This window comes from Acomys minous, assembly GCF_964271855.1.
Source record: "Acomys minous genome assembly, chromosome: 2".
In the NCBI taxonomy this organism is placed as follows: Eukaryota; Metazoa; Chordata; class Mammalia; order Rodentia; family Muridae; genus Acomys; species Acomys minous.
Window position 1 is genome coordinate 67,701,639 of NC_140484.1, and position 27,616 is coordinate 67,729,254.

The 27,616-nt window shown below is 43.8% G+C and overlaps 1 protein-coding gene across 1 annotated transcript in view; it reads right to left on the reverse strand.

The window, feature by feature from the left end:
* LOC311609661 (scavenger receptor cysteine-rich domain-containing protein DMBT1) overlaps positions 1 to 27,616 on the reverse strand; it is a gene marked incomplete at its 5' end in the record, with an annotated part of 112,701 nt that overhangs the window by 59,284 nt on the left and 25,801 nt on the right. The window contains 14 exon segments of the mRNA XM_084802907.1: positions 1,175 to 1,328; positions 2,715 to 2,747; positions 4,762 to 4,794; positions 5,328 to 5,645; positions 6,430 to 6,459; positions 7,345 to 7,662; positions 8,236 to 8,307; positions 8,574 to 8,615; positions 11,891 to 11,923; positions 12,853 to 13,043; positions 15,667 to 15,814; positions 16,483 to 16,521; positions 18,520 to 18,837; positions 22,213 to 22,284. Coding sequence (XP_084659033.1) covers positions 1,175 to 1,328; positions 2,715 to 2,747; positions 4,762 to 4,794; positions 5,328 to 5,645; positions 6,430 to 6,459; positions 7,345 to 7,662; positions 8,236 to 8,307; positions 8,574 to 8,615; positions 11,891 to 11,923; positions 12,853 to 13,043; positions 15,667 to 15,814; positions 16,483 to 16,521; positions 18,520 to 18,837; positions 22,213 to 22,284 — 1,801 coding nt within the window.

A 27,616-nucleotide genomic window follows, 5' to 3' on the forward strand; every position in this document is an offset into this window, starting at 1 on the left:
TGGCAAAAATGTCAGCAGGCTGTGGTGATGCTGGAGTGTGATGAAGCCTAGAAGCATACAGCCCAGGGGCCATGGAGATAGCTCGGTTGGGAAAGTGTTTGTTGTTATACGTGAAGACCTGAGTTTAATCCCCAGAACCCACATGAAAATTCTGGTTGTGGTGGCCTAGCCTACTTCAAGAGCCAACGAGAGAACCTTTCTTGAAAAACAAGGTGGACAGTGCTTGATAAATGACACCCGAAATGACCTTTGACCTCCACATGAACATTGGTGTATGCATGCACACATACACGTAAGAGAAGCATGTGGTTTAGGGTCTAGAGACACAATCAGCATTCAGAAACATCAGCTGTTACTTTATAGCATGGCCATGAGCTGGTGGCGGTGACTATGGGACACTGGTTCTCTTTGTGTCTGAGGTGAGGCAACTGCTCTTCTGTCTCCTCTCCCTTTGGGAAGCATTTATAAAATGCACAGCCGGAGTCTAGAATAGTTGACTAACACGTCTGAGGAGTCTCATAAAATTTGTATAAAATATTGGTGAGCAGAAAGTCTAGCCTGAGAGGACATATGCCAGTGCCTAGTGTATAAAGTCAAAGGTTCTGAACATTTGGGGAATATATTTTTCTTTTTTTCTTTTATTAATTTATTCATATTACATCTCAATTGTTATCTCATCCCTTGTATCCTCCTATTCCTCCCTCCCTCCCATTTTCCCCTTACTCTCTTCCCCTATGACTGTGGCTGAGGGGGATCTCCTCCCCCTGTATATGCTCATAGGGTATCAAGTCTCTTCTTGGTAGCCTGCTATCCTTCCTCTGAGTGCCACCAGGCCTCCCCATCAAGGGGACGTGGTCAAATATGGGGCACCAGAGTTCATGTGAAAGTCAGACCCTACCCTCCACTTGGAGAATATTTTTAAAGAAAAAAATTAAAACACAAATTATCAAAGCAGAGCTGTGTCAAATATGCTGATAAATGATTTGCTACATTTTTCCATCCAGAAGAGACATACTGAATTAACTACAAAATTAACTCAGCCTTTGAACTTAGAAATGCTGTGGTATTTTGTGCTTTTATGATTTCATCTCACTAAAGAAAATGTCTTTACCACAGCTGAGGAAACCGCCATTCTTATTCAGACTGAGTCTCCTTTTTAGAACTAGTTTCTTACTTCAAATTCGGAATCATGAGCTCTATGCGGAAGTTTTTCCCCACATGGATCTCCCAAACACACTGGATGTCTGTTGGGTAGTTTTCGGGGTACCGTGGACTCGAAAAGGAACCAGAGAGACTGGAAATGACCCCTCCACAAGAGCTACTTCCTCCTGAAACACGAAAAAGGATGTCATGTGGCAGCCACACGGTGTCACTGAGTGATCTTAGGAATGACAAGCTCACAAGACAGCGTGCTCACGACAGACAAGTCAAGTGTGGTCATGTGGCAGTTGGCCTCAGTGAGCTGATATTTAGTTTACAATCTCCTGGGAAGCCAGTCAGTCAAATTCTGATGACCCAAAAGTAACACCCAGCACGAGAATCCCCCATCTCTCCCTCTGCTCCCACCATCTGCATAGAGATGTCTCACTTATGCATCTCTCCTTTCCAAATAGAAGGAACCTTTGCTCTCTGGGGGAAAAGATAAGACTATGCACTGTGAGAGACTGGGGAGGAGTGACACAAAGACAGGCTGTCCATCTTGTGTAAGGAGGAATATTTTGAGGAGGATTGTGGAACAAGACTGAGGAACAACTTTGGAGTCCCATGAGCCAGGGAAAGGAAGGGACAGTGGGTGTGTTTGGGAGCTTGTGACTGGGCCCACCCCTCAGTACACCGTAAGCACTTTGTTGGAGTGTGTTTGTTTCCTTTAACTCAGTGTATTCAGACTAGAACTTGTAGATTTGGGGATTTATGAAAGTTAGACAAGAAGACAAAGATCTACTTCTTGTATAGCCACTGTCATTTTAGCATGACTAGATATAGCCCTACACAGGGACTCAAGGCAGCGTGCTGCCTAAAAGAGTAGATAACTCAGAATCATCTGGTTATTGGGGGAGGGGGACTTTGAAAGCACAACACACTTCATTGACTTTCATTCTTTTCATCACTATGGCCACCTTATAATCCTCCCAGGCTCCCACAGGTTTCCAATATTTCCGAAGATGGATGCTGGGAGCTGATTCCAGACATCCTACATTTCTGTCACTGATCATATTCTGGGATGAGAGGAAACTGGAATCAAATCCAAGGTGTTGCCCAAGTTACCTCTGCCACAGACCCAATTCCTTGGTCCTTTTGTGGAGACAAAGTCTCATTATGTAGCCAAGGATGGCCTTGAACTCACACCCTCCTGTCTGTACCTCTTAAGTGAGAAGATGACATCTATATGGCAGCATACTCCACCCATCAGTCGATACAACAACAGGACCAAGACACACAGGAAATGAAAAACAGATGACTATGAGCCTAAGCAAGGCAGGCTGAGTATGGGTCAACTGGACATTCTACCATCTTGTTGGCATCTTGTCTACTTTGTCATGGGAAGACCCACAGCCTTCCTCTCTCTCTCATTCTCCTCCTAACAGAATTTACAGAGTGGCAGCAGAGGACTAATTCCTTCACCCACATGCCAGAGGCTCCTTTGTGCTACATCCATGGACATTGCCTGGAACCTGTCAACATGGAGTTACCATTTCACGTAAAGGAGTGACTACCTGTTATTGGATCCTGAGAAGTTGGAGGAGGACCTGGAAGGGAATAAAAAAGATAAAGAATAAAGAAGATAATAATGACATCCATGTATTTGGTGGCAACTTAGAAGAGTCTGAACATGCTCTGTAGTTCTATGGCACATCAAAGACAGCCAGTGATGCTTGGACATGCCTCTTAACACCACATGGGGACCTGGCTCCCTCCCTTGAAAATGAATAGACTCTGTGACTGCTTTAAACAATAGGATCCAGCAGAGTCTATGTTGTGACTTAATGAACTACTGATATCCACTTCCTGTTTCTGAGCATGATGCTTACTTACACAGATTCAAACCATCTCACCCTTTAAAGAGACTGTATGAAGAGACCCCAAGACTTCCTGGGAAGGTAGAGGGCTCATCTTCGCAGCTGTACCCATGAAGGTACTGATCACGTAAATGAGGCTATCCTGAACTCTCCAAACCAGAACCCGGTTTGAGACCTTAGCCTGATGCTCTGAGGAGCAGAAGAATTTCCCAGCCGAGCCCTGCCCCAATTCCTGACCCACAAAACCATGGCATGTATCTAAACATAGCTACCTTAAAGCATGAAATTTTAGTCAGCAATGGCTAACCAGAATGGCTCCTCCTTCATTTCTTTATCACCCACCCCATTTACATGAAGGAGGGAACTACAGACAAGGCTTCATTTGAATAGCTACTGTTGGGGTTGAGGATTTAGCTCAGTGGTAGAATGCTTGCCTAGCAAGCATAAAGCTCTGGGTCTAGTCCTCCAGTCTGAGAAATGTAAAAATACCCATGATTCTTGGCCTTAGCCTTGTAGCTTTAGAGAGCACTTCTCTTCTCATTAGTGACCCTAACACATAAGCCACCCTCGCCTCAGGTCACCCAGCACTCATCAGGATCTCATCCAGGCAAATGTTCCTCTCAATGGCTTGTGCCTTACTTGCTCTCTGTAGCTAGAGAGATAATCCTGGTACATTCAAAATGTGAGTCCTAATTTCCCCTCAAGCTATATCTTACAAAGTGTCTGACCACCCTGCTGGAGAGACAATGTGAAGAGGCCCTGTGAGCACAGGGAAAGGACAGGGTGCTCTCTCTAAGCTGCCCCTGATAGTTACTGTGGGAAGGCATTGGTTCTTCCTTATCCTCAACCCTAGGGATTAAATAATTAATGTATCCTTGCATCATATCTACTAATATTTTGGGCAGAGGTTGCAGTGAAAAGAAAGGTTTCATTCACTTCGTGTGTGTGTGTGTGTGTGTGTGTGTGTGTGTGTGTGTTTATATATTTCAATGTAAAAACTTGATTCTCCCATTAATTTGTGTAATGATCAAAATTGCTTAACCTCTCTTAAATCTTTCTTCTGAAAGCATAGCATGTGTGCCTTTTAAAGAACTGTCTTGGTGATGAACAATAACATGAGCTAACTGTCTTCCCATCTTTGCTATAAGATGTCTCATCTGGGTGTCCTGGGCCACTGTGTGTATACTAGAGGTCAAGTGCTCTGGCTAATATGCCCTGGATATCCCAGAGTGCCTTGCTAACTTTCTATGTGTCTGTTTATCTGGAAAATGTAAGTGACTGAAGTATCTTCCTAAAGGCAATTCAGAGTTGAACGGGGTCCCTTATTTATGAAGATCTGACATGGTTTTCCATGAAGGAGAAACTGTCTTTCAAAATTTGAACTTGGATCTTTTCCTAGGGTCACGTACATGGTATGGTCCTCCCTTGTGATAGTGGGCCACAGTAGTGAGCTCTCAGATACTACAGATGGTGAGAATGTGTAGTGCTCTCAATGTGCTGTTACTGAGCCAGAAAGGACAGTAGGTTAGGTATATGACATACATTATATGACGTATGGCATTTTTTTAGTGGGCTTTCTGAGATATAAGCCCATCGAGATTGAGGAATGTCCATCTATACATGTATCAAAAACTCAGAATAATGCCTGCCTCTTAGCATTAAAAAGAAAGGGCATTTGGTACTGTTTTCACAGTTGTTCTCCTTGACAGGGAGATTTCTTTAACTAGGAGAGCAGTGGACGTACCTGGCGGCACAGGAGGAGGGGGGCCATCTGAATCTGCACACACAAAGAAAAGCAAGAGGTCACTCCCTTTGATGAGTTCAAAGTGTGGAGGGTGAGGTGACAAGAGTCGGATGGTGAATAAAAGGGGCAGGCTCATGATCTTCTGGGCACAGAAACCAGCTACTACAACTGTCAATTGGGCACCCTCATCTAAAGGGAGTCTTTGGCTTAGAAAACTTAGCCCAGCCACTGGGTAGTTTGTGTCTTATGGTGGGCAGGGCAGGTAATTCACTGTATCCCTATGAAGAGTTCCAGGGGGACTCTTAAAGTTCAGAGTCCTGAACACCTTTCCATACCTACTCAGTGATAGTTTCTTGGGAGACTCTTTACTGTAATACTCCAGAGTGACACCCATAGCTACCTTAAACATCCCACAGCTGCCGAGAGCTACTCATGACAGGATAGATGTCTGTGCCCAGGACCTGGTCCTGAAAGGTTGCTTAAAGACTCAAATGGATGGATTGGAAACTTCACCCATAAAAGATAGTTTCAAAATGTCTTCAGTTGCATAAGGAGAAAATGGATACCTGAGCAGATAACACCAGCATCCTCGTGGTGGCCGCAGTTGTGTTCTGACCATCCCGAATGTGGACACTGGCCGAGGTAATGTTCCATCCCAGAACACTCAATGTTGTCCAGGAAGATGTCTCCTGAGCCTGGGCCAAAGTAGGCCTCCCCAAGACTAGAAATAGCCTGGCCACACTCTAGCTGGCGGCACACAACCTCAGCTTCGTTTGAACCCCACAAGTCATCACACACAGTGCCCCAGACTCCCTGATGAAGGATCTCCACTCGTCCTGAGCACCGACTGGAGCCACCCACCAGGCGAATCTCTGGCCAGTCTCCTGCAGACGGAGATGTGGTGTGAGTCCCCATACCCCAAAACCTTCACCTGGAATTCAGCAGTACGAGGCTCAGAGGAAGGGTGGGGTGGGGCCTTGGATACTGATCCTCACATTTACTGTGGGTGCCTGAGTTAAGGTTTGTGGGGTTCAGCAAATTTCATGTCAACAGAATTTTTTTGTTTCCCATGTTAGCCACTGATGATACAGCCATAGACCCTTAGGGAACCTGAGTCTACTCACATCCCAGTGAAATATGTACATCTATACAATGCACTATTCCACACTATGACAAATATGACAAAAGGCAAGACAGGATGTCACAGGATAATGACAGAGAAGAAGATCCTAGGAGACACCTCTCAGAAACGTGAAAAGGAACTAGACAGTGTAGGAGCCAAAAGAACTTTCTTTGGACCAGAGAGAAGAACACAGGCGAATCCCTAGGGAGCCATGTCACTTCTGTACCTACCTTTCCTCTCGGTGTTATGATAGTAGGAAAATGGTCAAATACACAGTCCAATTTTTTAGGTAATATGGGACTGCTTTACAAAGGGCATGTAAAACTATAAAATGAGGGATACACATATGAACACACATATGCATATACACACAACACAGGACATGTGAAAAACCAAATAGTATCCAGCCAGATTTTCTTGTGATACTCCATAACAGTCTTATAGTTTGGAAAAGTAGTGAACTCAGAGGTGAAAGGCAGAACAGCTCAAAGATGAAGTCAAAGGCAGCTGACATTTAGCTCCCACCTACAAAAGGCAACACTGACCTGGAACATTTGACAGAGATTGTTCAGCATCTGTAAGTGAGGAAAAAACAAATAGGTCAGCATTTGGAGGAACTCCAGGCTTTTAATAACAGAAGGTGAAGTTTCATTATACTCTCAGACATATTTATTAATCTATTATCAACCCCTCTAAAGAACATGATACCAGAAAACTAAAACATATCTGTAGGTCTAAGGTAAGCTTCTCTCTGGGGTGTTAGTTTGCTGCAGCAATGTGAGGAGACGGACAGATGTAAAGGGTTGTAGTGTCTGCTCCCAGAGTTTATTTTACTAGTGAAGTTTATACACTAGCAGCGTGTATTATCCCACATGGGCAGCCGTGTGGACCACACACACATTCTAATGACAGTGACTCATTCATTGAAGTCACACATCTGGGACTGCAGCTGTTTGCTTAAAGGCATCGCCGTGTCAGATGGGGCCATGAGTAGATATTCCAGACGGAACCTATTCACTAACAGCTACTCGTACATAAATCAAGATATTTAAAAAATGCCACAGGCAATTAAAATTGGTCACCTTCTAGAATTTCCTTCATATGAGATGTGCACTCCTTTATCAGGTCCTAACTAAGGCAGTGCTTTGGCAAAAACATCTTTGCTGCAAGAGAGCCATTAGTCTCATACTTTCCTAAATGGAGAGACTGAGTCTCTAAAAACTTAGATGCTGCACACATGTATTCCGGAAGTTCACTGCATCTCTGAGAGGCAGCCCCACACTGCCCTGGCCTCCAGGAAACAGGCTGCCCTGGCCTTCCTGCAGCAGGCTGTCCCCCTTTAAGATACACCGTGATTTCAGCTCCCAAACACTTTGCATATTCAGACACACTCTCTACACAGTTCAGCAAAGCACACGCTGCTAATGATTCCTGCCAAGCGAGAAACTTAGAAAGAGTACCTGAGCAGATGACACCAGCATCTTCATGATGGCCACAGTTGTGGTCTGACCAGCCAGAATGGGCACACTGACCCAGGAAGTGCTCCACCCCAGCACACTGGAGGTTGTCTAGGAAGATATCTCCTGAACCAGGGCCAAAGTAGGCCTTGCCAAGGGCAGACACCGCCTGGCCGCACCCCAGCTGTCTGCACACGACCTCAGCTTCATTCAAGTCCCACAGGTCATCACACACAGTGCCCCAGACTCCCTGGTAGAGAATCTCCACGCGCCCTGAGCACCGATTGGAGCTACCCACCAGCCGCAGCTCTGGCCAATTCCCTGCAGACAGAGACCTGGTGACTGTTGTCATCTAAGAACACGACACTTCTCTGTGACATGATTGACCTGCCCTCTCCTTTATTCTTTTAGATAAAGGAAACCTACTAGAGTCAGCCCACTAATCAACCCCAGCTGGAAGGGTGCAATAGGCCACAAGGATTGTCAATAGCATCCAGCTCACACAAACCCCACAAATGGCTATCTGCTATGTCAGGAGCATGCACAGATCTGTTAAGGTTAAATGCAGGGAAAAAAAGAAAGAAAGAAACTTGCACAAAACTTTGTGATTTTTGTGAGAAGCTTTCCAGTGTCACTTTTATGGTAGTTCAGGGTTATGCACTAAGATGTTAGCATGCCAACGTTGTCCGTGAAGGAACGGAAAGTAGAAAAGTCAAAAGGATTCACTTGGATTCTACTCACAGAGACCAACAGGTCTACCTGTTCAGGACCCTCCCCACCCCCTGCTTCAGAAGGGCTTTGTTCCTTTTTTCTGCTCCTCTAGTCCATCGCTCTAAGCTTCTCCCCATTGTGGAAGCATCAGTTAGCGAGCGAGATGGGGGAGGCTAACTGTACCTGGGTCAGGAGCGGGAAGAAGTGAGAGATTCCCACTGGGAGGATTTGTAGGCTGTGCAGGCTTTGAGGATTCTGAAAGGCACAAAAGCAAAGCCAAAGAGGAGTAGCAACAACCAACAACAACAACAACAACAAAACAACCTGTTTATTCAGTATGTAAGAGCAGGAAGAATGTAAGCGTTTGGGATTGTCCTAAGTCCTAGGGTAGAGTCAGCTGGTCCACTTGCAAACACAAGGACTGTGTGGAGTTCTAGCACCCCACACATGAAGCAGGCACAGACATAGGTGCTGAGGGAAAGGGACACTTGGTATTCAAATGAGTGCCTTCTGGGACTTACGTGGTCTTTCTGTTACCATCTTGGAAGGTGCTGTGGGGATGGCTGTGGAGACAAGATGAGATCTTGAAGGGAGGGCTTAGGGAGTCAAGGGCAGCATCCTTAGATAAGACTTTTGTTAAACACCCAGGTCCCCAATGATTCTCTCGCTTTATCACATCTATAATATGGGATGTCCTAAGTCAAACCTTCGCTTCACATGGGTCTCATGTTGCTGGGCAGTATGGAAGCCAACTGAAATGACACACCCCTCTGCCTCCTCACCAAAAATAAAACTACTTAATTTGTGCTAAAATACACTCAGACTGTGTCCCACTGGGACACACACACACACACACACACACACACACACACACACACACACAATTTTTTTACTTATTTCTTGTGATGGTTAGTCTTACTTTCAACCTAGTTTTCGCTGTAGAGGTCTTTCCACCTCCTCAGCTGGTTTTATTCCTAGATATTTTACTCTGGGCATGTTTTCGTGGTCTCTTTCCCAGCATGCGTGTTATTGGTATACAAGAAGTACATGGAGTTGGAGAGATGGCTCATTGGTTAAGAGCAGTGGCTGTTCTTCCAGAGGATGTGAGTTCAATTCCCAGCACCCACATGGCAGCTCAGAACTGTTTGTAATATAACTCCAAGGGATTTGACACCTCATACAATCATACATGCATGAAAAACATCAATGCACATAAAAATAAATTTAAAAGTCTTTCAAAAGTTGACTTTATATGTGTCACTTCACTAGAAGTCTTGATAATAGTAGTTGGTGTAGAAGTTTCCTGTCGGCACTTTTGGAATCTCGCAGTTGGTGTCAAATCATCTAAAAACAAGGATAATTTGACTTCTCATTCTTCTTCTTCTAAAAATTATGCTCCTGTAATCTCCTTCTCTTGTCTTATTGCTTTAGCTAGTGCTTCAAGAGACGGGGGATAATGGACATCCCAGTCTCAGTTCTGATTTTAAGGGAATTACTTTAAAAATTTCTCAATAAGGGTGATATTGGACATTCTCCACAGTTGAATGGAGAGTGGGGACTAACTTTCACATGAACTCTGGTGCCCCATATTTGACCAAGGCCCGTGGAAGGGGATGCCTGGTGACACTCAGAGGAAGGATAACAGGCTACCAAGAAGAGACTTGATACCCTATGAGCATATACAGGGGGCGGAGTCTCAGTCACAGTCATAGGGAAGGGGAGTAGGGGGAAGGCAGGAGGGAGGGAAGAATGGGAGGATATAAGGGATGGGATAACAATTTAGATGTAATATGAATAAATTAATAGAATATTAAAATAAATAAATAAATACTTTTTAAAAAGGGTGATATTGGTTGTGGATTTGTAATATACAACCTTTGCTATGTAAAGGTATGTTCTCTTCAGTCTTACTGTTTCTAGAACTTTTTATCATGAGGGCATACTAAATTTTGCCAAATGTCTTTCCTGCATCTATTGAGAGAATCATATGGATTTTGTCTACCAGTCCACTTATATGATTTATTACATTTATGAGTGACTTATATATGTTGAACCATCCCTGCATCTCTAGTGCAAAACTAACTTTATCATGATGGGTGATCTTTCAGATATGTGCCTCTATTCAGTTTTCTAGTATTTTACTGAGGATTTTTACATCTTTGTTCACTGGGGCTCATGCCCCTTACTTTTCTTTTTTGTTGTGTTCTTTAAAAAGAAAAACAACCCTGGTTTTATTATTAGAGTAATACTGGCTTCATAAGAGGAGTTCTGGAATGATCCATCTGCTCCTGGTTAAAGTATTAGTGGTATATCTCCTTAGAAAGTTTGGCAGAATTCTTCTGTGAATCAACCTGGGCATGTTTTGGGGTTTTTTTGTTTTTAATTACTGTTTCATTTTCCTTATTTCTTATGGGTCTTTGCAGGTTAGTGATCTCTTGTTGGTTTGGCTTTTTTTTTTTTTGAAGAATCTAGAAATGTGTTAATTTCTTTTATACTTTTATTTTATTTTGGTTTTTCGAGACATGGTTTCTCTGTGCAGCCTCGGATGTCCTGGAATTGCTTTGTAGACCAAGCTGGCCTCGAGCTCACAATGATCCGCCTACCTCTGCCTCCCAGAGTGCTGGGGTTAAAGGCCACTATGCCCAGCTTTATAACTTTATTTTTGTGTGTTCTTTAAATTTAAGTGTTTTTTTTATCTTAATAGGTTTTTTAAAAAGTATTCTCTTACATTATCCTGAATTTCATTGTTGTATGTCACCATGGTTCCATGTTCATTTCTGATATCATTAATTTGGATAATCTCTTTTCTTTTGGTTAGTTGAGTCAAGAGCCTGTTGATCTTATTCATCTTCTTTTTATGTTTTTATTTCTATTTATTTATTTACTTATTATATTTTTTAAATTTTATCTTCTTAAAGAACCAGCTCTTAGGTTCATTGATTCCTTTGTATTGCTTTCTTTGTTTCTATTTTTTACCACTTTTTGCTCTGATTTTTGTTTTATCTAGGAGACAAACATCTGGGAGTATCTGTGAGGACATTCGACAGAAGTTTGACTGAAGTGAGAAGGCATGTGCTAGATTAAGGCTTAGACTTTCCATAGGCCACAGTCTCAGACTGAAGAAAAAGAGGGAAGTGAGCTGAACATCTGCATCTGTCTCGCTCTACTTCCTGATTGTGGGTGCGATGTGCGTTCCACCTGCCCCAGCTGGAGCCACTGTCTCTGTCATGCCATCCCAGTCATGGTGGACTGCACTTCAAACTGTGAGCCCAAATGAACCTTCCTCCCTTAAGTTGCCTTTGACAGGTATTTTTTTAAACCAAGAAAAGTAACTAATATGCTTCTGCTGTGTTAACTTTTTGATCTAATTAATTATGTCTTACCTTTGCTGAAAACAAGGAATTAGAAAATAGACAATTAGCAACATAAAGTGGCCTAATAGCTGATAAAATGTTACTTGCTTCCAGTGTGACCAGGCATTAGGTATATGCAGAAACCCAGAAGACAGAACCTCTCTGTCATCGTAGACTAGGGGTTAGGAAACAAGAGAGTGAGAGCAAAGGCTGACAGTGAAAGCACCAGGCTGGGTGTGGTGGTGCACTCAGGAGGCAGAAGCAGGCAGATCTCTGTGAGTTCAAGGCCAGCCTGGTCTACATAGTGAGTTTCAGGAGAGCCATGAAGGCATAGTAAGACCCTGTCTTAAAGAAAGAAAGAAAGAAAGAAAGAAAGAAAGAAAGAAAGAAAGAAAGAAAGAAAGAAAGGACGGACCAGGAGTTGGGGCAGAGGAAGAACCTGAACTAAAAATGGTGATTGAGCAATGACATGAGAGATGACTCACTGATAAGATACGGGGTCTTTGATGATGTCATCTCTGCAAAAACAAGGAAACAGAAAACAAGGTCAATAGATGTTTGATGTCAGGTATGGAGATTTATCTGGCCCCTTCCTTGGTGCAGAGCATCTTCTCTGTCTTACAGTGTGTTGCCAGTTTGTTCAGTGAGTCAGCCTGACACTTACCAAAGACCCTGGGAACTGTTTTAATACCATCTTAAACAAAACAAATATGAGGCCTGCCTGGTATTTCTAGGTCGAGCCTCAGTTTCCCATTCTGTAAAAAGGGATGCTCCATGGGTTTGTATAAGCATTACAGAGCTTATCCACGCTGGCTAATCTGTTACTGTACTTGGCTCGCAGCTGTTTTAATTGATTTTGCTAACTTGTGTACACTGTGCTTTAACAGAGACCCTCCGGTTAGCTCCTGCCTTCCCGGCATGCACTGCTGCCCATTCCCAGCCCTGATCTCACTCCTCATGAGTCATCTTGCTGTTTCTCTATGAACAGCCTCCTCAGCATCACAGGCAAAATTCAAAATTGATCTCCCCTGATGTTTTCCTCGGTGTCTGCAGCTTACAATGCTCCTGTCTTTTCTAATGCCCCTTTTTGATGTGTCTAGGTAGCACATTCTAGTACATGCACGATTTTATTGGTTTGCTTTAATTTAGTATATTCCACTTACTCTCTGATCGTGTCTTGTATATTAATCCTGAACGCCTTACAGGTGTGTACAAGCATGAAAGAAGCCCTAGAGGGAACGTGGTCCCTTCCTCTGTACCATCTAAAACGCTCCTCCGGCTCTAGAGTCAGAGTATTACCAGAAACGACTCCCTAATGGCCCAGCTTGTGTTCTGTGACCCCTCACAACATATTTCCCATCAGTCGAGCGCCTCACCCAAGTTCACAGAGCAGATAATGCCACATCAGCAGAAAGTTCAGAGTGGTGGCTCCATGCCATCTTCTTACCTTTGGCTTCAAAATAATAATAAGCCATGAAATTTTTCCCAATGTTGTTCTCGCCTCGGAAGTACACGAGGGTCATTGAGCTGGAATGGGATGCGAAGGTGATGTGCAGCCCACGGCAGGGCTTCCCCAAGGACTTGGTAGAAGATGGAGGGCCATCCAGGATTTCAAAATATTCATTGGTGCAGTCGAGGCTGGGGAGGAAAATATTATGAATGCCTCTTAATCGCTTCATCAGAAAGTAAGAAGGTGTTTTGTGAGTCCCGCTTTATTTTAAAGGGGTAAGAGTGCTGGGGACAAGCTCAAAGCCTGTTTGTGATTTAGACACAGTATGATCACTTTATCCTGTGTTTTTCCTTTAAAAATTTACTCTATAGGGCTGGAGAGATGGCTCAGAGGTTAAGAGCACTGCCTGCTCTTCCAGAGGTCCTGAGTTCAATTCCCAGTAACCACATGGTGGCTCACAACCATCTATAATGTGATCTAATGTGCACTGTATTCATAATAAATAAATAAATAAATAAATAAATAAATAAATATTTAAAAAAACAATTTAAGCTAAAAAAAAAAAAAATTTACTCTATAAAGATGGGACTTTTAGCTGATAACAGAGGTAGAAGACTGACCCTGGTGAACCCCTGTTGAGGAGCTGGGAGCTGCTGTGACCACAGGGTACTTCCCAGTCTAAGGCTGATAGCTAATCAAGGTCGTTTTACTATGTGATGATGTTTGAGAGAAAAAGTCTAAAATGAGCAATATGGTTTGGCTGTTCATGGGTCTGATAATCAACCCCACTCCCCAGGGAGACAAGTCTTCACAGCTAGCCTGTCATGTGGTTTGAATAGGTATGGCCCCCATAGACTCATGTGTGTGAATGCTTTGGCCATAGGGAGTGGAACTATTAGGAGGTGTGGCCTTGTTAGAGGATTGTGTCACTGTGGGGGTGGGGCTTTGAGGTCACCTATGCTCAAGCTACACCCAGTGACACAGTCTTTCCCTGCTGCCTGTGAATCAAGATGTAGAACTCTCGGCTCCTCCCGACCATGTCTGCCTGCACTCTGCCGTGCTTAATGCCGTGCTGATAATGAACTAATACTCAAAAACTGTATGCCAACCCCAATTAAATATTTTCCTTTATAAGAGTTGCTTTGGTCATGGTGTCTCTTCACAGCAATAAAACCCAAACCGAGAAGCCTAGGGAAGTGGGCTACAGATCTTCCCAACAGGCTTTGTAAAAGTCATCTGCCTTATCAGCTGTGACTCTCTGTGAACTCTTGTGTGACTGTCACCAGTGCTGGAAGCAGACTATTTCCATGTTAACAGCCCAACAGCCGTAGTTTCAAATCATCTTTAAGTTAATAATTGTGCACAATTCAAGATGCACAAATGATGGGGGATTTTCTTGGGATTGTTTTAAATATAATTTTAATCTATAAATAACTTCTTTTAAATGTATTTACAACATTAAAACCTAAAATGTCCTCAGACTGTATCTTTCAACAGTTAGCCAGTACACATGAAATGTGTGTGTGTGTGTGTGTGTGTGTGTGCGTGTGTGTCCATGTGTGTCTGTGTGTGTATGTATTTGTGTGTGCATATGTATGTGTTCTTCTCTCTTTGTTTCTCTTATCCAAATCCTGTAAAGTGAATTTCTTTTTCAGTAAAAATGCATGTAAGTTTGAATATGATCAAAATATATTATATATATGTAGGAAATTCTGAAAGGGTATATAAAATATTACATTAAAAAGCAAAGCAACATGTCTTGGGAAAATTCACAAACATAAAAAAAGGCATCCCTATGTCTTTATACATATAAACAAAAGTGTGAAAAACAATAGAATTCACAATCACTCCAATAGCAGCAAAAAGAATGTGATGCCTATCTACACAGGCTTGTATAAAGAAGAGGTAGTATAAAAAGCCCACATACTACCGTGAGCTAGGAGAAGCCATGTCACATGTGCTGCCAGTGGGTAGATGAAATGACAGTCACTCTGGAAGAGTCTAGCTATTCTGAGAGGCTGACTGTGCACTTACCATCCAACGCAGCATCACGCTCTCAGGCATTCATCCCGGATGAATGAACTTAAGTTGGCATAAAAACCTTCCCTGAATGTTCCCAGAAGCTACACTTGCAATAACTGAAGACTAGTAACAAGCCAGATGTTTCTCAGAAGGGACTAACCAACTCTGGCACAGCTATATGAATGTAATCCCTTTTTACAGTACAGAGGAACAGCCCTGGGCTACTGCAGCACCGGCAAGAAGCCCTGTGATGTGCGAAAGAAAATAAAATCTGTAAACTACATGCTGTCTGATCCCATTCACAGACCATCCTTGACATGGCAACATGTCGAGGGGAAGAACAGATTGCGGTGAAGGGACCGAGATGTGCAACCCCAGAACACAGAGGCAAAAGGGCGGTTCCTCTGTGTAAATGCAGCTGGAATGGAGCGGTGGTTTTTTGTGAAGCTGTTCACAGGGTTATACTGTGTGGACCTACCCACCCACCACCCTCACACAAATAACTGCATGGAAAAATGGCTGGGAATTGAATACATCTTTTGGTCCACTTAATAGTAACAACACACCGATATCAATTTGCTGGCTTGATAATGTTCTACCACTGGGATGCTTGTGAGAAGCACACAGGGCTGTGTAATTTTGCAATTTCCTTTATATTCACAGTTATTTCAAAGTAAAATATTTACAATGTATGAAGGACTCTTTTGCATACGAGAATCAATGTAGGGATGGACAGTTAAAATGTGGAACCCGCCCCCCCCATATACTCACAGAGTGTGTGTCACTTACTCGAGAGATGGGAATGCCAGCCGTACATGATCAGAGGCGTTTGCCCTGATTTCCCACACACAGGTTATGTTGTCATGCATTTCATTCATTGGGGGGCTCTTAATTTTGCCAGGTGCTTTGGTAATAACTCCACCACATCGAGATTTTTCTAGAAGAAGAAGAAGAGGTGTGACAACAAAACTGCACAAGCACACCAGTCCACATGCCAACGTGGATGGAAGACAGATTCACAAGAAAGTCCCCACCCCTAGCTGAGGAGCGATAGGCAGTCAGTAGCGCTTGAGGGAGGGTCAGTTTTATTTAGGGATGAGGCCTCTGATAGGCTGCCCTTCCTCAAGTGATAAGCCCTACACCCTGTACTTACAGGCAGTGCTAGCTTGATAGGTAGTAGATAGATAATTAGATAGATAGATAGATAGATAGATAGATAGATAGATAGATAGATAGAAACATACATACATACATACATACATACATACATACATACATACATACATACATAGAGACATGGTTTATGTATTTGGGGGTCATGGGAAGAATTGGAAGGGTAAAGGTGAGATAGACGTGATGGACATGGTGCTCTGGCTTGGAGAACACAAAAGTGGCACCAAGTCTTTGTTTGGAACTCCTTCTTTGACTGATTGAAAACAAAATCACATCCCTAAGGACACTGGCCTTTTCTTTGGCAATCTTCATGTAGAACAATTTTAGTGAGGTGGCCTAGACCAGGTTGTGGTAGCCCAGTAGTTTCTGTGAAGCATCACTTTAAGGCTTGAGTAATAAGAAAGAGGACATCTAAGGACATCGAGTTCTCACCTGGATGCATTGTTCCTTCCGTGAGAGCCAATGGGGCATCTGCCAAACACAAAAAAGGCATGTGGACCCACAGGTGCCACAAGTCTGCATAGTTGTCTACATACAAGAGTCATGAGCTCATGCCAAACACAGTGTCCCAGACCCTCCCACGCCTCCTGAAAAGAGACCAGAACAGTGAAGGGCTCTGTGGTACAATATTCAAGCAGTGCAGACACACATCCCTCTTAGATTTCCCATAGGAAAATGAGATAATTTTAAAATTAAAGGTTTTGTTTTAAAATAGAGAAATGAATGTCTAGCTTCTAAAGCCTCTTCCAGTGACCCAAGGGGCTGGAGATCGTATGCTTAGGATGATGTAGAAATAGGAAAACATACTACTGCAGGGGCCAGAGTGATGGCTCACCTGCTAAAGTGTCTGCCTTGCAAGCACAGGACCCTGAGTTCGATCTCTAGAACCCCATATACAAAATGCTGGGCTTAGTGGCACACACTTGCAATCCTAGTGCCAAGGAAATGACACACGTGGATCCCTGGAGCTCACTGGCCAACCAGCCTAACAAGCAAGCTCCAGGCTAATAAGAGACCTTGTCTCAAATAAAATAGACAATGCCTCTCTCTGTCTCTGTCTCTGTCTGTGTCTGTCTGTGTCTGTCTGTCTCTGTCTCTGTCTCTGTCTCTGTCTCTGTCTCTGTCTCTGTCTCTGTCTCTGTCTGTCTTTTCTCTCTCTTTCTCTCTCTCTCTCTCTCTCTCTCTCTCTCTCTCTCTCTCTCTCTCTCTCTCTCTCTCTCTCTCTCTCTCTCTCACACACACACACACACACACACACATACACAGAGCTTTCCTTTGACCCTGTGTTGCTAAGAGGTACTGAGTCAGGATTTAAAGATGCAGGGGCTCCTCCAGGCTCCCAGCATCTCCCTTCTAAGAACACTCAGCTCACTAGCAACCACTGTAGAGCATCCTTCTGGATCAATGTGTATCCACTGGCAGGGCAGGCAGCTAAGAGCATGACATCAAGGGATCGCGAGGTCTAATGAGAGAGGCAGACACTGAGCAAGGCACTCCAGGGAGGATGAAGGAACACAAACAGCAATGGGAATTTTGTGGAGTGAGGCTTGTGCCAGGAACAAAGCAGCGACACTGAGGGGATGGAAATGGGAATGGCCTCGCCGGGGCAGTATTTGTCTCACTAGGCATTCCCCACTGGGAAGGAAGTGTCTTGGCCTTAGTTCACGTTTCAACCGCATCCTAACAACCATGGAGCTCTGTCTCTATGCAAACCTCAATCCTGACTGAACAATGTGCTCTACAGAAGTCTGAGAAACCAGTTATCCTGTGTGTAGGATGCACAGTAGAGGAGGAGCAGGGTAGTGGGGCTGGGCCGGATGACTCTGAAGCCACTGTCTACTCTCCTCTTGGACAACTGCATGATCACATCTCGTCTTGCTGCTACTCCATTGACTCAGAGCATAAGTCAAATTCAGTTTCCAGCAGAACTTCTTCCCCCAAGCTTCCCGTGACCCACACACGTGAACACCATCTTCCCTACCTGATAGCGTGGTCATCGCATAGTCAGCGCCTACAGAAGTGAGAAATGAAAACGTCTGCCGTGAGTGACTGGCATGCTGGTGCATGTTCAGTGGCTATTTTTTACACACGATGTGGTAATTAGTTAATCTTCATTGTCAATGCAACTGGATTTGGGACCAACCCCTGGCTGTGGCTGTAAGGGTGTCTTCAGAGAGGTTTACCTGAGGACAAAAGACTATAATCTGATGGGCAGGGGTCCCAGGCTGAATAAAAGGGGGGGGGAGGTAAAAAGCAAGCACTACCCCTCCCCCATGAAATGGGACAAGCTCATTCACACTTCCATCACCGCATCACGGTAGAGTGTGTCCTCAAATTGTGAGTCAAAGCACACCTTTTCTTCCTTCTGCTTTTGTTAGTGTTTTGTCTCAGAGAAAAGCACCGAAACTAATGTAGGCGTGAAGGGTGTTCTGGAAGAGCCGATAGGCTCTAAAAGGCGGTGGGTGTTACCTGAACAGATGACACCGGCATCTTCACTGTGAGCACAGTTGTGGGAGAACCAGCCAACATGGGAGCACTCCTCCAGGTGCTCCTCGTGTCCCTTGCAATGCACGTTGTCAAGGAGAATTTTTCCAGAACCTTCCCCAAAGTAAGCTTCACTCAAGGCTGAAACAGCCCTGCCACAACCCAGTTGCCTGCAGATGATGTTTGCTTCCGGAAGGCCCCAGAGGTCATCACACACAGTCCCCCAGACTCCCTGGTAGAAGAGTTCTACCCGCCCCGCACAGCTCCCGTGGTGGCCTGCCAGCCTCACAGGTGCCCAGCCTCCTGGGGAAGACAATGGAAGCAGGGAGATTAAAAACTGCCTTCTTTGCACTCTAACGGTGCTCATCCACAACCCAGTCTACTCTGTTCTTATTTTCCTTGAGTTGCCCAAAGCAGCCTACGCAATTACCCCACTGTGTCTGCTCCATAGAACTGATGGTGTTTTCCTTATTTTCTTCCTGTTTCAAGACAGCTTCACTGTGATGAGCTAATTGCACAAGGAGCCATCATTCTCTTTACAGTGTGACACTGAGATGCTCCCAGTAAGAGGCAGGGCTTCTCTCCTCCTCTGTTGGCATGGTACTTGGGGCCTTTGATCATCTTGGCCATGAGAGCATGCAGGTGTAGTTCATCCCTGAGCACCCCGGAGCATCATGCGAATACGCTCAGGCTAGCATGCTGGATGATGACAGACATGTAGCTGGTCACTTCGCTCACTTCAGGTGACAGCTACATTGCTTTCAAACATGTAAGGTGGGGACAATCCTAGGATAAACATCTGCTAGCTTTCCAGTGAGCCACATGCACTTGTAAACCAAAACCACAGCCAGCAAGCCTGACCCAGAACAGCAGAACTGCACAGCTAACTTGAAACTCGAGCAATTTTTTTTAAAATGGTGGTTATCTTATACCTCTGTGGTTTGGGAGTAGTTTTACACAGCAATAGGTAATCCAAATGTTTATTTATTCATACTCCATTTTAGATAACCTGCCCTGCTCATAGCCAAGGGAAGACCTGGGGTCAAGGTCACATATCTTGGAATGGAGTCTGCCTGGTTAAGCTGGTAGCAGGAGTTCACACTGCCTCTCTGATGAACCAATGCACATTTGCACTGGGCCAGCACCTAGTTGGATATTTGGAGTTAGAAAGATAGCTATATGACGTAGGGGCTGGCACTTCCCCTGGGGGTAGCTGTAAGTCATAGAAAACAGGTCAGTAAATGAGACGTATCTTAGGGTAGTGACTGATAGCCAGGTATGAGCCAGGTATGCAGGTATACCTGCAATCTCAGTGCTTAGGAGGCTATCCTACCATGAGTTTAAGGCCAACCTGGGTTACAGAGTTAGACCTTCTCTTTAAAAATAAAGTAAAAGTAGAAGCTGGATCATATGGTAATTCTATTTCATTTCATTTCTTTTTTTCTTTTTTCATTCATTCTTTCTTTTTGAGAAATTTCCAAAGTACTGCATTAGCTTACACTTCCACAGGGTATAAATGACTCTCTTCCCGCCACATCTGTGCCACCATTTGTTGTCATTTGTGTTCATGATGATAACCCTTCTGACTATGAGGTGAAATCTTGAAGTAGTTTTAGCTGACATTTCTCTGATAGCTAAGGATGTTGCACACTTTTTTGAAGTATTTACTGGCCACACGTACTCCTTCTTTCCAGAACTTCAAATATTGCTACAGAGACACTTGCACATCTGATTTCTCATTGCTATTTTAGTCACAAGAGCTAGAAAATCGAATCAACACAAATATGCAGGTTGATGCGTGCACAATGAATATGTGCTATGTTTGCACGATTGGCTTTGGCTCTGCTAAGAAGAACATCATGAAATTAGCAAGTAAACAGATGGAACGGGAAGATTACACTTAGTGACGTCACCCAGGCCCCAGAGACAAATGCTGTGTGTTCTCATATCAGTGCTAGTTCAAATCATGTGTTTACCCTGGAATTCACATAGAAATCAGGAAGTTAGGAGACCAGTGGTGGTGGGGTAGATGCATAGTATATTATAGGTGAGATGAAAGGGGAGAGAGAGAGAGAGAGAGAGAGAGAGAGAGAGAGAGAGAGAGAGAGAGAGAAGATACTTGGAGGCATGAAGATTCAAACAGATAGTGGAATGGTGGGGACGAGGAAACCAATGCCCTTACAACCCAAGTCTTAAAATGTAACAAAAAAGGGAGGATACTGGGAAAGGCAGGGGAGTGGATGCTGGGAGCCAAAGGCTTAAATTGGCACAAAGGCTGTGGGGTGAGAAGTAAGGATGTATGAAGAAGCCTTGGAACACCCTACTAGTTTACAGGCTAAATAAAGAATTTTAGTTAAAAAAAAAAAAGAAGGGGTTTAAACAGAGGTATTCTGCATAGACGAACAATGCTGGTCCAAGAAGACATGGATTATTAACCATGCCAGACATAGGTTTACCTTCCTATGTGTTATTAGTCAAGGAGACAGCAGAGGCATCCCAAACAAGATGGGATATTGCCATTGCTCTTGTTCACCCATCATAACTGAGAGGTAAGGCCCTATTGCTAAAGACAATGCCTACTTCAACTGCAGAACGCCGAAAACCAACCTTGAACTGACAAGGACCATTTTCTTCCTACAGGCTAGCTTTCACAGTGCTAGACAGTGCTGGGGGATGGGGGAGCTATATCAATGGCCTTACTCAAAGCTGGGTCCTGCATTCTACAATAATTACCTATCAGGCATGATGTGCACACTGATGCAATAGTGGGCATTATTTATGGATGTAACCAACCACTCTCTTGATTGGATTTGAGGCCTGGTCTGTAGGAAAGAATTTTAATGCCCTGTGCTTTAAACATGGCTAAGAATCATGACTAGGGAGGAATGGATGGGGCATGGGGACCGGGAAAAGAGAAGAAACTATGGTTGGAGGAGATAACGGTATGGGCACCATGTGTCATACTCAGCTTAACTGCAAACTTGGGGCAGCCTAGAACCATCTTAAAAAAAAAAAAGAAGCCTCAATTTCAAATTTGCCTGGATAGGATTAGCCTGTGGGTGTATGTGTGTGTGGGTATCTTGATAGTTACAATTTGATATAAAAAGCCAGCCCCTGTGGGAGGAACCATTCCCTGAGCAGGGAGGCCTGGGCTATATAAGAAAGTAACCTAAGGGGCTGCAGAGATGACTCCGTTAAGAGCACTGACTGCTCTTCCAGAGGTCATGAGTTCAATTCCCAGCAACTACATGGTGGCTCACAGCCATCTATAATGTGATCCGATGCCCTCTTCTGGCATGCAGATGTACATGCAGGCAGAGCACTGTATACATAAGAGAGAGAGGGGGGGAGGGAGGGAGGGAGGGAGAAAGAAAGAAAGAAAGAAAGAAAGAAAGAAAGAAAAGAAAAGAAAGAAAGAAAACAATATGAGCAAGGCAGCAAGCAGCCTTGATTTCTGCTTCAGGATCCAGTTTGACATCCTGTCCTGACTTTCATCAGTGATAGACCATAACCTGTACATTGAAATTATCCCCCTTTCCCCCTAAGTTGCTTTTGGTCAGAATGTGTTATCACAGCTACAGGACGGAAATCAGAACACAATGCGGTGCAAAGGTCTTGCTACCCTCACTTATGAAAGGGACAGTCTCAGAAGGAAAAGCCATAGGCAAAGCAACTAACCTGATGGTTTGTATGATAGGGTAGGATTTTCAGGGTCTGTTGCTGCAGTGAGGTCCCTTGAACTGTCGGCACCTGTGGGCGAAGGAAATCAACATTAGGGTTTAGAGTGATGGTTACATTATGATCTCAATAGCTCCTGAAATGGGAGTGAAATATTTTTGGAAAGATGAAACAGCATTGACACCCAGGGATATTTACAACCCCACACCACTGCAGACAGTGCTGGACTTTCATGGGTTAGAGCTCATAAATTATTTGGAGACGGCTGATATATCCTAAATAACTTTTAGAAAACAGAACAATAAAAAATCATTTGGTGCAATAAACATCTCATTGCCTACTATCCCATTCTCTGCCTAAATAATCTCTAGTCCAACTCCTTGGCTGTAATTAGGATGTGCTTTATTCTCCCAGCCCAGGTAGATCTGCTATGATCCCACAAAACGAGTTTTAGAAGGGGAAATTTATCTAAAGCAAACAATGCAAGAATTGGACCAACCCAGGAGTGTGTGTGTGATGATGATGCAACCCCAGACTCCAGAATAGGAGCAGGAGCAGGAGCCACCAGTACTGGGGCTGCATAGAGTATACTGTGGAGATACCACAGAAGCTAAACTTAAAATACAGACAATACAACGTGTTGACAAGGACCCAGAACTACTGCAGCTCTCACAAGAAGGTGGCAACTCAAAAAGTGCATCCATGTTGGAAAATAATTTGTAAATTCTTGATTATTTATGGTGGCTTTATTCATACCAAAGGAAATAAATAATAGGTTCGGCATCTGTAAATTACGGACAGACAAATTTTGGCATGTCCATGCAATGAAATAGGGCTTAGGAATAAGAAAGGATGAATTAGAACAAGAAAAAATAATTAATATTATCAATAAAAAACAGATATCAGGAATTACTTTGATGACTCATTAAGTATTTACAAGTAAAGAATTGCAGCACAGCTGGATATGGTGGTGTATGCTTTTACTACCAATGCTCAGGAGGGAGAGACAGGCTGATATCTACTGAGGTATAATCTACTTCCAGCAAAATTTGCCAGCTGGTTGAGACCAGCCTGTTGTGTACAGAGTTCCAGACTAGCTAGAGCTATGTAGTTGACAGAACAAACAAAAAACAAAAACAAAAACAAAAAGAAAGGAAGGGAGAGAGAGGGAGAGAGAGAGAGAGAGAGAGAGAGAGAGAGAGAGAGAGAGAGAGAGAGAGAATCCAAGTACAAAATGCTATGTATCATCTTGCATCTTCCATAAGAACAGCAAACACTCTTAAACCGAGCCATCTCTCCTGCCACAAATATAATATATCTTGAAGATAGTGAAAGTTATATACCTGTGACTATTAAAACTCACTGAAGCATATGGCAAAATTTACCATAGGTATATTATGCCTCAATAAAGCTGACTTGTAGTGAAAGGTAACTGACTTCATGTAAACATGGGGCTAGAATATATGGGCCATAGACACAGGAGACTGGTAGGAAAAGTCTATTGTCAGCCAGAATGGAAGAGGCAGTGAAGTCTTGAGCCAGAACCGTGGCTGTGACACGAAAAAGAAGCCATGAATGGAACCCTGGGTAACATTTAAATCCACAGTGCTATCATTTGAATCTTGGCTTGACTGCTTGGCTAATGGGCTTTTGGGAAGTGGTCCTATCATGAAAAGTTTAGCTTCTTGGTGGCTAAATCTATGGGTGAGAGTAGCAGAAGCTGTTACCTCTGTGCTGCGCTAGGAAGGAATCCAGCGCCACACACTTGGTAGCAAGCATCTATCACTGAGATGCAGTTCTAGCCCCAGGGACGCCATCTTTGTTTGCTTGAAAATTTCATACACCTATATAATGTGTTTTGACCAAATTAACCCCCCTTTTCTTTCCCCTCCAATTCTTTCCACATATTCTCACCATTTCCCCCTCCCAACTTCACATAATCTATTTATTAATGGAATTATATATTTTTAGCCCACTGAGTCCACTTAATGCTGTCTGTGTGTATGACTGTAGGTTTATCCGGTGGAGCATAGGTAGCTTCACAGTTATCTCTCTGCTGAAGAAAACTGACTCTGCCTCCAGCCCCTGCCAGCAGCCAGCAGTTACCTGAAGCCACAAGCACCTCCCATATCCACACTGGGATCATGCCTGGCTTGATCTTATGCAGATCTTGTGTAAGCATTCAAAGCCACTGAGTGCATGTGGGCAATAGCACCGCCATGCCCAACAAATACTGTTTTGTGTTATCTACTACCTCTGGCTCTTACAATTTTCCTATCCCCTCTTCTACAATGATCAGTGAGCTTTTGGGGGCAGGAGGTGTGTTATAGCTGTCCCATTTACAGCTGGGCACTCCACAGTCTCTTACTCTCTACACATGGACTAATTGTGGGTCTCTGTTTTGTTATCTACTATAAAAGGAACTCCTCTGGTAAGAATTGGAAGATATGCTAATATATAGACATAAAGATAAGAACTTATGGGACAGTTTATTACTATATAATAATAATATTAACATCAGTGGTAATAGTAGCAGTAACAGCAGCAGCGGCGGCAGCAGTAGCAATAGTAGTAATTTCTTCCCTAAGGCCTATGATCTAGACAGCCATATGTTTGGGGTTTTGTTTCACTTTGTTTTTTCCTACTGATGGTACTAGGGATGAGTTCCATCTTGTGGAGTGGGCTTTAAGTCTAATCCGAAAGTGGTTGGTTACTCCTGCAACCTTTGTGCCACTATTGCACCAACAGGCATATCTTGCTTAAACCAGTTGTTAATGTAACTCACAGAATTCACAGCTGTGTATGATTTTTTATTACTTCTCTCTCCAATTAGCATAAAGAGCACCTTTCAGAACTATGAAAACTAGCCAAAAGGAAGAAAAAAAAAGTTTTGCCTTTAACTGTTTCACTTCTTGGTAAGAATGGAAACCAGTAAGGATAAAATAGAGGCATTGATCATGTCTAGGTAATATCACAGGATCACAGTGTGTGTGTGTGTGTGTGTGTGTGTGTGTGTGTGTGTGTGTGTGTGTGTGTGTTCTGAACTTTACAACATTTCCCTAGAAGAGCAAGAATATAAAGATTACAGGTGCCAAAGTCCTGTGGGAGGACCAATTAATCAGCCAGGTCTGGAGAATGGTGAGTCTTCTCTCACTGTGGTGATTTCTCCTGCGCTTCAGTAGCATGCAGCTGCCCTCCCAGTCCCACTCCAGCTCCGTCTGGTGAGTCCCAGCTATGGACCACAGGACGCTTTCTTACTTTGGAGGCCGAGCCTGAGTGCATGCACTCTTGGGCTAGCAGGGGCAGAGTCAACCACAGACAGAACTAGAATGATATGGAAATGGAGTCAGAACTGAAGCTCTTTTCCTAAGACAAACACAGAACATGTGAGAAAGGGACTCGGCTAGCAGCTGGCAAGGAGCCGCAGCCTGATCTCGCCTTAACCCATGGGTTTTCTATGAAACCTGAGCCAAGTTCAGAAGGCTGACAGAAAGCTATCCAACAAGATCCTGCATCCCAAATGCTTCCCTCCTCTTCACCCTGTATAGACTCCAAGTTCTAACTGAGGATGCTCAATGTTATTAAGGTTAGCCATTGAAAAATTGGGCCAGTGATATAAAATTTGAGGTACTCGTAAGGTCAATGGTTGTCTTCATTGACCCTAGAGGACATTATACAACCCAGTGGCTTGTCTGCTCCACTATTTATCTAGATGGTAAGGATGCACATGGCGGGACTGAAGATGGAGGTCTTGCTCCTCCTACCTGGTAGGTCACTTGGTAGCTTCTCACCATCCAATGATGCTAAAATACACGTAGAGGGAGACAAAAAAATTGGTCTGAAGCAACTTGCTTCATGCATTTGCTCATATGTGAAATATTAGCACCACTCTCTGAAGAACGAACTGTACAAATGAGGTTACTAGCATTTTTACAACCTGATTTGCTTCTGTCAGGCAAGATTTGGGACCAAACCTTAAGGCGCATCAAGAGGGGTCAAAGCTTACTCACATGCTCAATGTACATTTTTTATTTGTTCAATAAAGCCTGCTTTGGTATCTAACCTATGACAAGCACTGTGTAGGGACAAGAAGATAATGATCAGAACAGACCAAGACCCCTCCTGGTGGATTAAGGTGTGGCACTGCAGGCGACATTGAGCGTCACACATTCTGCTTGTATCCCTTGGCAATATGACTCTCCAAGCCCTTGAACATCAGCCCATTCCTTCCACAGGCCTAGCACACTGGGCACGGCATGTGCTGTGTTCCATGCCCAGGTTTTATTGCTTTAATTCATGACTCACTGGCCTACCTGATGGTGTGGCTGTGTGGTTCATACAACCTTCTGGAACGTGGGAAGTTGCAAGAGCTATTGGAGAAGCATCACAGGAAAACTGACTCAGGGCATTTAGTATTTAATATTTAGTATTTAGTATTTATTTAGCATTTAGTTTCCTGGAAAAGAATTGATTACCTTTCCATCCAAAAGTGTTATTAGAAACCATGCAGCCTTGAAGATATTATGCTAGACATGAAGACGGTGGATTTTTTTTTTGTGGTGCTATTTGCATGACATATCCACAATAGGCAAATAAATGCACAGAAGAAGAAAGCAGGCTGGTAGATGACAGTGGTTCTGGGAGAAGAGATAGGTGGCTGTGGCTGGTAGCAGTCAACAGTACTTCACCTGCTTATCTGCCTCAGCGGCTCCATTAAACTAGGCCACACCATGGGGCACCAGCTGTGTCCCAGGCTCTCTGGTAAATGCTCCCTGACTGAGTCCTTCCAACAGCACCTTGAAAGAAGTGGCTGCCCCACTTTTCACAAGAGCTAAGAAAAGTACAAAGAGTGGCAAGTCATGGCGAGGCCGACAGGGTGGGAGTCAGAAGAGTCGGGTCTAAACCCAGTGTCCAGGAGTCGGCAGAGCGATGCTGGCTGATCACGGCGCTGCTCTTAGCTTCCTGATCTACTCCTAGTCAGTTACTCATATGGGAGGGGGTCTGCATTCAGTACAGAATTTACTTATTTATTTATGTAGTTGATACTTTTGCTCAGGAAGACAAATACAATCAGTGCCTTGCTCAGCCACCATCAGAGAAGCTTTCATCTACAGCATTTGGGATCAAATATAAAGATTCTCAGTCAGGCTTATGCAGAGGGTGAGAGATTGTGGAACACTCAGCCCTAAATAAAATAACTTTATCAAACCCTTCTCCTTGGGGCTCAGGACTGAGGAGGAATCATAAAGATCCAGAGGGCATGGAGGACACCAGGAAAACAAGGCCCTATAAATCAACATGGTCAGAGCTCATAGGAACTCACAAGGACTGAGACAGCACGTACAGGGCCAGCCCTGGTCTACGCCACACCCTCTGCATTTGTGTTATGGCTTCCAGGCTAGTG